The following is a 12,862-nucleotide window of genomic DNA, read 5'->3' on the forward strand; positions in this document are numbered from 1 at the left end:
CTCATTAGTTATTATTTTGTAACAACATGGTTGCATTTTTTTTTTGATAGACAAAGAATTATATTGGAACCAAAATTCAATGCTGGTGAACTACAAGATTTTAATTCAAAGTAAACAAATGTTGTAGATATAGAAGTTATGCTATTTTAATGAACAATTTTATTTATTATCATATAAAACAAATTTAATCTATACAAATCGATGTATTACCTGCTTTTTTAGCACAAAACTTGAATTTTCTAAATGGCCAACATTGAAATCTATCAAGAAATCCATCTACTCATAAGACTAATCATATATATATATATATATATATATATGATATAGGGTAGCTGATTTTAATACTACACAATTTTTTAATTGTTGTTGTTTGTTTTGTGTTAGAAATCTTCAATTTCAAAAGTTTAATCACAAAAGTATAATCTTCATTGTTGTGCAACCATTTCCTCTTCAATATCGATCATCATGGGTCAAAATCCGAAAACAAAAACTCGTCGTACAACACACGGGTAAACACACTAGTGCGTGTGTGTATATATATATACTTGATCACTCTTCTTCAGAAAGGCATGGGACATGTGGAAAACATGAAGTGCATACCCCATCTACATTTTTGCATGATGCATAGATTTCCTCTCCAGCAGCCGATGTTATGTTAATACCCTCTAGTATAATGTTGGTGCAACCTATGTTATTGTCACAATGTAGTTGGACTGCATGTTTTGACATTGATGTTCCCCTCACATTGCGGAAAGTAACATCACTCACTTTGACTGCATTTGTACTATCTTGAGGGTTGTACTCCTGATCAATGATCACAGGATTTTTAGCTTCCACAACTATTATATCTTGAAAAGTGATCTTCCTAGCATACCCACGTCCTCCCTGATTTAAAGAACACAAAATATGAATTTGATTTAATCACTTGATTCTGTATCGAGAGCAATAGCACATCCAACATATTGAAAAAAAAAAACACATTTAATAATTAATTAAATATTTTAATCCTTGAAAAAACAAATGTTAATCTAGCCTTTGTAAATCATGACAAATTTCTTGAACATTTCTTTCTTTCGAGGAACAAATATGCTAGGTTAGACTTTCTAAGATCTAAACTGATCTATTTACCAATTTACGGTTCGAGTCTAGCCTGAAATTTATGTAAAAACTATTAATAATATTATAGGCTGGAATCTCTATATAAACTAACACATCATCAAATAAGTTTTTTTTTTTAAATCATTATCATCAAATAAGTTCATAAGTATATATTTCTAGATAATATATTAAAAATATAATTTCATAATTACATAATTATTTTTGTTCCGTTGGAAAATTTCATAATTACATAATTCATAAACATTATCATTAATTTTTTTTTGTAAATACACAAGACAATTAAGTCTAAAAGACTTTTAGAATTGCTTGGAGCCTAGATTTTTTTATTAAATAGACTTGCATGTCGTTTACCGGAGTTGTCTAAATGAGCTATGAGAAAGTTTGGGTTAAATAATACATCCTCCAATCATATTGAAGATATGTGGGTTGAATTTTCTTTATTTTATTTATTAATGTATTTATAAAAAAATCTTATTGATCCATTGAGTTGTGTTTTAGTTTTTTTTATAAGCAAAGATATATTGATGGAGGTAAAAGGGGTACCTCAATCCCATAACAAACAAACAACCAGCAAAATTATTTAAAGTAACTCTCATGGGTCATGTTAGACAACCCTTCTTTTACCTGAATTTATTTTAAAGTACACCATAAATTCATATGAGTGGTTTATCCAATTGAGGACAAGCCTAGATTGGGGAAAAAATAGTTATTCAATTCAAGGACTAACATTGCAACTAAATGTTTATTTGGGGATTTGGAAATGTAAACAAAGATGACCAAACTTAAAATGAAAGTCGTTGCTTACCATCCATGTCTTAATTCTTGCTCCATTTGTTGTTCGAAAGAAGGTGCAATTGCGCACATATATATCTTCCACTGTTTCATGAGCTCCATTTCTTCCTAGGCTCCCAACACTAGATTCACAGACAAATGCCAAAAAGTTCAATATTTGAACAAACAACTCAATATCTTATTAACGTTTGAAGTAGAAAATTGTACTGGAGCTTACCTGATGCCGTGGCCAGGTCCACAAAAAACGCGAGTGATGCTGATGGATTTGCAACCGTGATTAATTGCAATGCAGTCATCACCTTTAATAAATAACCATTAGAAAAAAGGTCTAAATCTCATATATTTATTCCATGAATCCTTGTTAATCAACATTGCAATTTTGTCTTTGTCACAATGGGCAATATTTGCTGACAAACAATGACCCATTCCTAGTTGGGCTCTGGGCAAAGCCTACAAAGGGTGTATCAGAAAGTTGTTTTTTCTAGCTTGAGTCTACAACTGTGCATGTTTGTTCTATCATTTTCTCATGTGTATGTGCATTGTGGTAGCACTGATAGAAATTTATTCTCACATGTTTTATGTATCATTTGGTTACCATTTTTTCTTTATACATCGGAAAAATATATTGCACCTACAAGGGATTGATCCCTGGACCTCCCCTCCCTAATCCACATGTTCCCCAAACTTTTATCACTTAAGCTATTATTCGGGGACCCGTTAGATTTTATTCCATACATTTTTTCCTAAAAAAACAAAGCAGGCGAAGAGAAAGAGTTTTCTAAATTATTTCATAAAAAATGAGAATAGAAGAGAAACCGTAAAAATTAAAACAATTTTAAATGATAAAAAGTGAGAAATATTTCTATTGCCTCATTTTCTCTTTTCTTCCAATTAAAAATAACACAAAAGAAAAAAATTATTAACCTAAAAGTGTGATGAGCTAAGGGAAATGAAGAGATTTGTAGGGCGAAGGGTCAAGGACTCAAGGTTTCATTTTTTTCTTTAGTCCATATTAGGTTTGTAGGGCGAAGGGTCAAGGTTTCATTACACTTAGTCCATATTAGAAGGACCAAAAGCACAATTATGGTTGCATCTTTTTTAGGAGGACAAAAGTTTATTTGTTAATATAATTAAATAAGGAAAAATAAGACAGGAACAAATTATTATAAATTCTATTTACCAGTTTCCATGATAGAATCCTTAATCTTGATATTGGATGATTCAGATATATCTATTGCATCCGTGTTAGGGCTTTCCTCGGGTGCAATAAAGTGAAGTTTGGAGATGTATGCGCCACTGCATGCATTTAAGCTTATATGATTTCTCGGGCTGTTGATATGAGTCAATCGCCTAAGAATTAGATTTTCACAATCATGAAAATGCAGAGCCTGGACATGTTAGCAAACAAATATCATTAGGTGACTTTGAAGATCCTACATGATCATATTATAACATGAATTAGTGGCAAACAAACATTTTAAGAGATTAAGTTTTTTTCAAAGCATTTTTATGCTCTGTATTTTTTTGAACAATCACCGGGTAAAATAATTGAGGCAGTGCTAGTTGTTATAAGAAAAATCAAGCAAGAAACACACAATTGCACCAATTAAAATTGGTTACCGGTGGAAATCATACTTTCGTATGCCTACAATTACAATCCGCACTCCCAGTTATTTTCTAAAATAATTTTACACAATTAATCAAATTGTGTCAAATAGGACTAAATGGTTACAACCCTTTTTAATTTTAATTGACATAAAAGTGGATTTCTAATCTAGTAAAAATTAATTAAACATCTGTATAAAATTGTTTTGCAGTTTTTTTGGTTAAAGTAGGAAAAATATAAAATTGTTTTATATTAAAAAAAATTACATTTTTTTGAAAAGAAAATTGTTTTACATTAAGAGTGTATTAAAAAAAAATTCACAAATAGAAGAAAGAACCACCCTAACTTTTTTTTGCTCTAAAAATTTTTTTTCTCTTATTTTAATAAATATTAATGTCATCTTTCAACGGAAATAAAAAACAACCATGAATATTTAAGAGAAAAATAGATACACTAACAAGTAACAACTGACCGTGTAAAGATTTTATACTTCAACTAATCGAATTCAAAAAAAATTATAAAATTAAATATTTTAAAAAATTTTACACTTTGCATAAGCTATCAATCTAAAATTAATTTATCTTGGTTTTCAACTTACAGTTGGCCTGTGACACTTGTTATTGGAAAAGCAATCCCACCATGGAGCACCTTGACCATCAATTTGTCCACCCCCATAAATAACTAGCCCACTTATTTTAGAGAACCTGACCCATGCACCCCAATCATGATTGGGCCAGATCCAAGACTCAACACTCTTCGGCGCAGTGATGGTGCCCTTCAGCTGCCATATATCAAATAATGTAGTCAAGCGACACAGGTAATAGACAATTGCTTGCTAGTGACACTTTGGCATTACTTTTCTAACATTTTTTTACTGAGAGCTTTACATCATATATATATATATATATATATATATATATATATATATATATATATATAAAAGCATCAAACCAAGAAAGGATGTGAAATTCATAGCCATATATAATCATTTGCCTTAAGGATCCCAATGTCCCCGTATATTATGGAGATGGTTCTACTCAATGAAAATATTGTTTTTACACTTTCTCCATCCGTGCATAGCATGAGTTCAATACTAGTATAATATAAAATCATTCATATTCTAAGTCAAATGCTACCATTTGATAGAGTTTGTTGTTTGAAGTTGTCTATTACCCTAGTCCTAGGTAAACCAATAATATTTAAGATAAGTGAGTTATAAATTTCACTTACCATAATTATCATTGTTCCATATAAGAGTATGGTAATTGAACTCAAGTTTTTTCTTAAGCCATTTAGACAAGTCCATGTTGTTTTAGCTTTTCTTCATTTATTTTAAATATTTATGGTTTAAAAGTCAGAATATGTGTGTTCATTCTGTTTCTATCTATATATTTAGGCTTGATTCCAGTTTGGGTCCCTGATGTTTTACAAATATGCGATCTGCATCCCCTGTATTTAAAATGTGCGGTCAAACTCCCTCATGTTTCTAAAACGGTCGATTGCAGCCCTTCCGTTCATTTGTGTCAGTTGACCAAACGAAAATGCTGATGTGTCACTTATTTAATTCATAAAATATAAACTACTAACTGGTGACGGAAATAATCCGTCACAAAACCCTTCAGCCAATACATTTTTTTTGTTCCTCACACATTTCAAAATCATCAATAATAAATAAACCCCCTTCTTCTTCCTCCTTATCCTCATCAAGAAAACCCAGAAAATTAAAACACCCAGATAAACAAACCCACAAGCCAACAATCCAACCTATATAGCCTCAGCCGCTCATCACTCCCTTTTCTTTTACCTTTTTTTTTTCTATGCCTACCACCACCATGAAAAAGCATCCATGTTTCCGTAAGAGGGGAAGAGAAAAAAATGTCACCCATGTTTCCATAAAAGGGGTAAGAACGAACATTTCTAAAATAGGAAGAAGGTGGAATTTGTAGTTAGGTTTAGTTTAGAAAATAAAAAAACTCAGACCCAATAATCTTTGCATTAGAAAAGCAACGCAACGTAACAGAAACCTTGATAATCAATCACAACCTTGATTGAAAAAAAAATGCCAAATTCTTTCTTTCGATCTTTGAGGGCACCACCAGACAGTACCATCATAATGTATTCTCACTTTAAACCCACTCTGAACCAAACCAAAATCAAGACAAAGATTATAGAAAAAGGGGGGAATTTTAGAGCTCTGAGGATACCCTTTTAGAAGAAGAGGAAGAACCAGTGACAGAGCACCCAAGCTTCAAGTTAGATCTAGGCCCACTCTGAACCAGAGGAGGAGAACTATACACTCGATCTGAAAACCCAAATTTGGAGCTCTGGCAATTCTGGGTTGGTTCGAGATCAGCGGTGAGATAGCTATGACGAGTGGGGTTTTGAAGAGAGAAGAGTGTGAACCATAGGGATAAGGAATGAAAACAGCGGTATGAACTGATTTGGAGGACCTCCTTCCTTCTCCATTGCCCCATGATCTTTTTGGTATCTCCAAGCACAATCAACCTTTTCTAATTGTTCTGCATTACCAGTACCTGCCTGAAAGGAAGAAGAGGAGAAAAAAGAACTAAATTTGGCATAGCTTGATGATGGAGTTGTTTCTTTTTCTCCTATATGTTGATTCTGAAATGTGTGAGGAAGAAGAAAAACGTATTCGTTGAAGGGTTTTGTGATGAATTATTTCCCTCACCAATTAGTAGCTTATATTAGCTTATATTTTATGAATTAAATAAGTGACACATCAGCATTTCCGTTTGGTCAACTGACAGAGATAGACGGAAGGGCTTCAATCGACCATTTTAGAAACATGAAGGAGTTTGACCGCACATTTTAAACACAAGGGATGCAGATCGCACATTTGTGAAACATCAGGGACCCAAACTGGAATTAAGCCATATATTTATTAAATGAATTTCGCCTCACATATCAGCTATTATATGAGAAAAGAATAAAGAAGTTTCATGCATCAATGATCGCAGAAGTGACGAGACAACTGTTAGAAGATTGGTCTGGTGTTGGCTGTTTGGTTTCCTATGGTTTTAATTTCTAGGGTTTGGTTCTTGGGTATTTGTTTTGTATGGCATCTCTTTGTTGGCTCATATTTTGGGTTTCTTCTTTTTCAGGTTGGACTACTTGATTTTGTAGATTGTGCTTTTTCATTTTTCCTAATAAATTTCCTATTGTTGTAAAAAAGAAAGTTATAAATCACAACTCTTCTTTATCCACTACATTATCCTTTATATAACATAGTATTTGTTATTTCTTGCTACTAGGTATCAGATTTAATGGCTGCACATAATTACCACTGAGTTTAAGAATAAAAATATTTTAGCCACGGTTGTAATATCAATAATTGAACAAGATATATATGGAACAATTATATGAAAGAAAATATGTACATTAGTACTGAAAACAAAGAGGGAATGCTGGTTTTAGAGAATAATCTATGTCTTCACTATCATCTAAATTAAAAATAAAAAATAAAAAATATGTCATATCAACTAATTAACTTCAATAAACAAATTGAACTGATTGTATTTCATATATATTTAAAATATGATTTGTTCTTAGTGTAAAATTCTTTTTTTCCATATAAATTAAATTATTGTCATGATTTTTATATCCTAAAGCATGATATGATCAGATAATACATATTAATACCCTATTCATGCCATATGCAATAAGTAATTAATTAATTTACCTTGATGATAACACTAGCAGACTTGCAAGGACCTTGGAAACTCACAGGTTGCAACATGAATGTTTTTCCTTTAGGTATGATCAGTGTTGAGGTATCATGAGTTGCATTGCAAGCTTCTTGCCATGCATTAGCAAAAGCCTTTCCAAATGTAAAACATTTCAAAATTACATAAGATATATTTTATATTATACAGAGAAATTAAGGAGAATAAACATAGGAGAAGAGGAAAAATAAATATATTATATTTTCCTTTTGGCTGTAAACTGAAATAAACAATCTTCTTTAGACTAATATAAATGGTTTTCTTCTTTTTTGATGATTAAATGTGGTTAGAATAACAACTATACGAACTTTACCAATGTTTTAAAAATGAAGAAAAGTTATTAAACATGGAGATAAATATAGAGTTTAATGGATATGCACTGACAGTGTAAAATAGTTTTACACAGACATCTAATTGAATTCCGCCAAATCAGAAAATATATTATTCTTTTAATTAAAATTAAAGTCAAATGTAATTATCTCTCCAATGTGACATGCTTTGATTGGATGACTGTGTAAAACTATTTTACACTATCAGTGCATATCCATTAAACTCATAAATATAATGCTAGTACGATAAAATTTATATAAATCGCACTAAATAAAAAATGGACATATTATGGGTTCATTTAGGGTTATGCAAGAAAATCCTTGTGCACACCTTGCATAAACCTAAATTTACCTATAATAGTAAGCAACTTTCTAGGTAATACCTTTTTTATTTGTATTTTTTAATTAATTATTTAACCCTTGTGTAACCCACCGCTACCACCTTGTTGATGGCGCTACCACCTTGTTGATGGCGGAACAGGGACGACAGGAGGAGAAGAAAGTAGCAGCGGCAATGGTGGGAGGAAAGGTTGTGATGGTGGCTAGATCGAGGCTGTGATATGAGGTTGAGACTTCCTTCTACTTCTCGATACGAGCGGTGCAGACTCGCGCTCCAGCGATGGCGGCATCTATGCATCTTCGTTGCCTTCCAATCTTAGGTTTAGGTGGCTCATAGTCATCAGAAAGAACAGAGAGGGAGATCGTATCAAAGACTACAAGGTCACTATTTGGGTTTGGGTCTCATGATTTAGGGGATTAGTGTTTCGATTTTCATTTCTTCCACTCCTTTCTGTGGTTGAAGAGGTATTGGGGAAAGGATGGGGAAGAGAATTGGAAGAAGTGGGGGAAAGGAAAGGATTGGTGTAATTATGTTTTGGTTTGGGTTGCAGGTCAATGGTTATGTTGTCTTTCATCTTCATTTTCTCATTATGGCTTAGGGAAAAGGTTTGATTGGAGATAGGAGTGGAGTGGTTCTTATATTGGGAAGGTGGTAAACCAGGTTATGGCTTGGTCAGACGAGGATTTAGAAGATGATGGAGGGGCTTTGAATAGAGCTATCCAGACATGGAAGGTGGCCAAACAGTTGGGGGTGGTGTTCCATCTTCGAGGCCTGAAGAAGGGATTATAATGCGGCTGGAGAAACAAATCAGGCTTAATTATCCAAATTTACATTAGCGGTTGATTGGTTTCAGTCTTAACTTTGTCATCCATACTTTGTTAGTTTGTTTGGTGTGCCAGTGTGATAGTTAACAGGTCTTAATCGGGGCAGCATCAATGCATAAATCCATCTGTTTTGTGTCATCTGGCTTTGGGAGGACTATTTATGGTTGCTGGTTTTTTGGAACTGGATTATTTCTGTCTAATGGTTTATGATTTAGGAATCATTGAGAGGGACTTCTGATAGCTTCGGTTAATGTAACGAAGGCATGGCTGGTAGCCTGGTATACTTTGGAGGCAGAGCTATTTATATGACATTTTGTGGCTTAAATAGCTGAGGTTATTGGTCTTATACTATACACCCTCCGGTCACATATATAAGCAAAAATAACTTTTTAGGTTCATTCATTTAATGAATGTATCTATTCATTAAATGAATGAACCTAAACAATTTTTTTGGCTTATATATATGTGATTGGAGGGTGTGGTGTCTTTGGAGGATAAATTGATGATATTTGCAAAGCCACTGGTTTCATGTTTTGTTCGTGCTGGTGTTTTACTTTGGATGGCATATGGAGGATCAAAGGGATGGTGTATTTGGGAGTTATATTTTTACTAAGGAAGGTACTTTGGAGGTCCAAATCGCTTTATGGTGGTAAAGTCGTGAGTTGGCATATCAGTTTTAGTGTCTTTCGTGGGTTTATTTCATGAAAAGTGAAAACTACGGGCATGTTTGATAACTGTTTCCAAAACAGTTTTTAGTTTTTAAAAACTGACAACTTGTTTGGTAAGATCTGTTTTCAAAAATAGTTTTTGAAAACAGTTCTCATTTTCAGTTTTTAAAACTAAAAAACCAAAATAGATAAAAGATGTTTTCAGATATCAGTTTTCTAAATATTCGAAAACATGTCATTCAAACTGTTTTCTTCTTCTGAAAACTGTTTTTAAGAATTGTTTCTGAAAACTGTTTTAAAAACTGAAAACTAAAACTGCTATCAAACAGGCCCTACGTCTCCAATCCTAGGTTTTTAGGGTCTGTTTGTTAACTGTTTCCAAAACAATTTTCAGTTTTTAAAAACTGAAAACTTGTTTGGTAAGACCTGTTTTCAAAAACAGTTTTTGAAAACAGTTCTCATTTTCAGTTTTTTAAAACTAAAAAACTAAAACAGCTAAAAGATGTTTTCAGTTTCAGTTTTTATTTTTCAGATATCAGTTTTCTAAATATTTGAAAACATGTCATTCAAACTGTTTTCTTCTTCTGAAAACTGTTTTTAAGAATTATTTCTGAAAACTGTTTTAAAAACTGAAAACTAGAACTGCAGTCAAACATGCCCTTAGTTTTTAGTTCTTAGTATTATTCATGTGGGTCTGTACTGCCACATATGCTTAAGCAACTTTTTACAGATTTTACACCAACCATGAGTTCTTAATTCTTAACGGGTAAATAGTCAAGTTGGTCCCTGAATGTGTCAGCCGCCTTCGAATTCGTCCCTAAACTTTTAAAATGTCTCCCGCGGTCCCTGAATGTGGCAAAAGTCATTCAAGCTAGTCCCTGGGGTTAAAATCGTTAACGGACGTTAACAGAAATGTTGACCTGGAATTTTTTTTTCCCATGGTGGAGTATCCACGTGTAAAATGAAAGTTAGGCATAAAAATTAAAGTCAATTTAGTCCCTCTTTTATCATTATTCATCTTCTTCATCCCAACTCCATGACCAAAATGCAAACCCAGCAATCTCAATCCCCATCATCTTTTTCCCCTTCCTCTTCCTTGTCGGTTTCCCTCTCCAGCCACCAACGATGCAGTTTAGAACCGCGCGAACTCTGTTGGAATCGCCTCGCCCGATCTCGCCTGTGAGCGAGTTGAGGGGCTCCGGCAAGACCTTGAGCTTCTCTACTAGATCCACCTCCTCAGCGCGCCGCCGCCGCGCGCTCCGTCGTCGAGAACAAGAGCTGTGGTTTTAGATCTGGATCTGGTTCGCTAAACCTCCCTCCTCACCCATTTGTGTGATGGTTTCGGTGGTGCTCTGGTTCCTTGAGTTGAGATTGAATCAGAAGAAAGTTTCAGGGGTGCTCTAGTTCTGCAGACTTCTAGTTTTATTTCTAAGTTTTTTCCTCAATTGCAGGTGATTATCTCATTTTCAATTTTAAGGGTAATAAGATCAAAAGACAGTAAATATGTAGAAGAGGATCTTGTTGTGATTCCAGCTGCTCCTATAGTTGAGTACAGTATCATAGCCTCCTTTGAGACACGTAGAAAAATTGATGGTGAAAGTGGGAATTCTTTCTTCTTCTTTGTGCATCACAACATAAAAACCGAATCTTTTTTCTTCTTTTTGCATCAAATTGGAGGAAGGAGACTTGAGAATTGAAACCAGGTTTGAAATCAATTTCAGAATACTTGAGACCCAACCCATTGATTCACCGAAGCCACACAAGTCATGCCTTGAAAATTTGAGATTTTCCCCCAAATTTTAGGGTTCATCTTCATATAAACGAGATCAGGGACTAAATTGAAGTCTTTTTAAACATTCCCAAATTTCAAATGCCACGTAAGCTTCAGCCTTTATAAAAAAAAAATCCACATCAGTCTTCCGTTAACGTCCGTCAACGATTTTAACCCCAGGGACTAACTTGAATGACTTTTGCCACATTCAGGGACCGTAGGAGGTATTTTAGAAGTTTAGGGACGAACTTGAAGGCGGCTGACACATTCAGGGACCAACTTGGCTATTTACCCAATTCTTAACATTATTCATATGGTCCCACAATACCATTATATTAATATTTTTGATTTAAATTTAAATGTTAATTCAATACTTCAATTAAATTAGTTAATAAATGAGAGAAAAAAATTAATTTTTTATGTTAAGAACTCAAAAAGTAAAACTCCTTATATAAGAACTAGTTCTTATTTTTAAGAACTAAAAAGTCTATGTCAACCTCCTCCAATGGTTAAGAACTCAGTTCTTAGCTCAGAAATAAGAACTAAGAATTGGAGATGCTCTCCAATGCTAGGTTCTTAGTTCTTAGCACTATTCATGTGGACTCGTACTGCCACATGAGTTCTTAGTTCTTAGTTCTTAGCACTATTCATCTAATCTCACAATACTATTATATTAATATTTTTTATTTTCATATAATTTTGATTTAAATTTGAATGCTAATTCAATACTGAAATTAATTATTAGTTGATGAGTGAGAGAAAAAAATTAATTTTTTAAGCTAAAAACTCAAAAAGTAAAACTCTTTATATAGGAACTAGTTCTTATTTTTAAGAACTAAGAACTTCATGTCAGTCCCTCCAATGATTAAAAACTCAGTTCTTAATTCTTAGCTCAGAAATAAGAACTAAGAACATTGCATTCGAGATGCTCTTAGGAAATGAGATACTCTTTTTTCTTCACTTGATTTTTATTTCAAAAGGATTTTAAAGTTTTAATGAGACTCTCTCTCTCTAAAATATGAACTTTTTAGGTGGAATGTATTTTATGTTCTTTTCATCACAAGAGAGATGTTCTCATGTTAATTCTCTAATTCAATAAATTGTTCTTTTGCTGTAAAAAAAAAAGAATTTTATTAAAATGATAAGATAAAAAAAAAAGAATAAATTCAATAAGTTTTATGTTACAAGCTATCTTAGGTAACTTATTAAAAAAAGCTTTAAGCTACTGAAATAAACTCATTTATCAAACATTTTTAGAAATTAAAACTTTTAAGCTAGTCTAATAAGCTTTAAGTTAGTTAAATAACAGAAATAAAAAAAAATTAGTTAAATAAGCTATAAGATAGCTGAAATAACATGTTAAACATAAGTTTTTTTTTTAAATGATGTTAAACATAAGTTATTTGAGAGTATTTTTGCTTAATGTGGAATTTGGCAACATTCATCATAGAGAAACTGAAATAAATGAATGGGAGAAGAAGGGAGAGAAGTGGAAAACATACTTGCGAATCATCAGTTTGGCCATTCCCGGTGGCACCAAAGTGAAGAACATTGAAGCAAGGAGCTGTATCAGGTGTGATTGTAGCACACAAGTATGGTACTGATGCAGCAACAACAAACATTACAAGCACAACAAATAGGCTTTCCATCTTCGATAAACCAAAATTAAG

At 33.0% G+C, this 12,862-nt stretch overlaps 1 protein-coding gene across 1 annotated transcript; it reads right to left on the bottom strand.

Annotated features, from left to right (window-relative positions):
• Positions 1–391: 391 nt before the first annotated feature.
• On the bottom strand, positions 392–12,862 carry LOC130744536 (probable polygalacturonase At3g15720). The gene is made up of 7 exons (XM_057596710.1): positions 12,695–12,862; positions 7,218–7,355; positions 4,116–4,298; positions 3,092–3,299; positions 2,129–2,210; positions 1,925–2,033; positions 392–885 (listed from the first exon to the last, which is right to left on the bottom strand). Exons 1-7 carry the CDS (start codon positions 12,839–12,841, stop codon positions 550–552), a joined length of 1,203 nt encoding a protein of 400 aa, XP_057452693.1. The 5' UTR covers positions 12,842–12,862; the 3' UTR covers positions 392–549.

Source organism: Lotus japonicus, chromosome 3 (genome assembly GCF_012489685.1).
Source record: "Lotus japonicus ecotype B-129 chromosome 3, LjGifu_v1.2".
NCBI classification, from domain to species: domain Eukaryota; kingdom Viridiplantae; phylum Streptophyta; class Magnoliopsida; order Fabales; family Fabaceae; genus Lotus; species Lotus japonicus.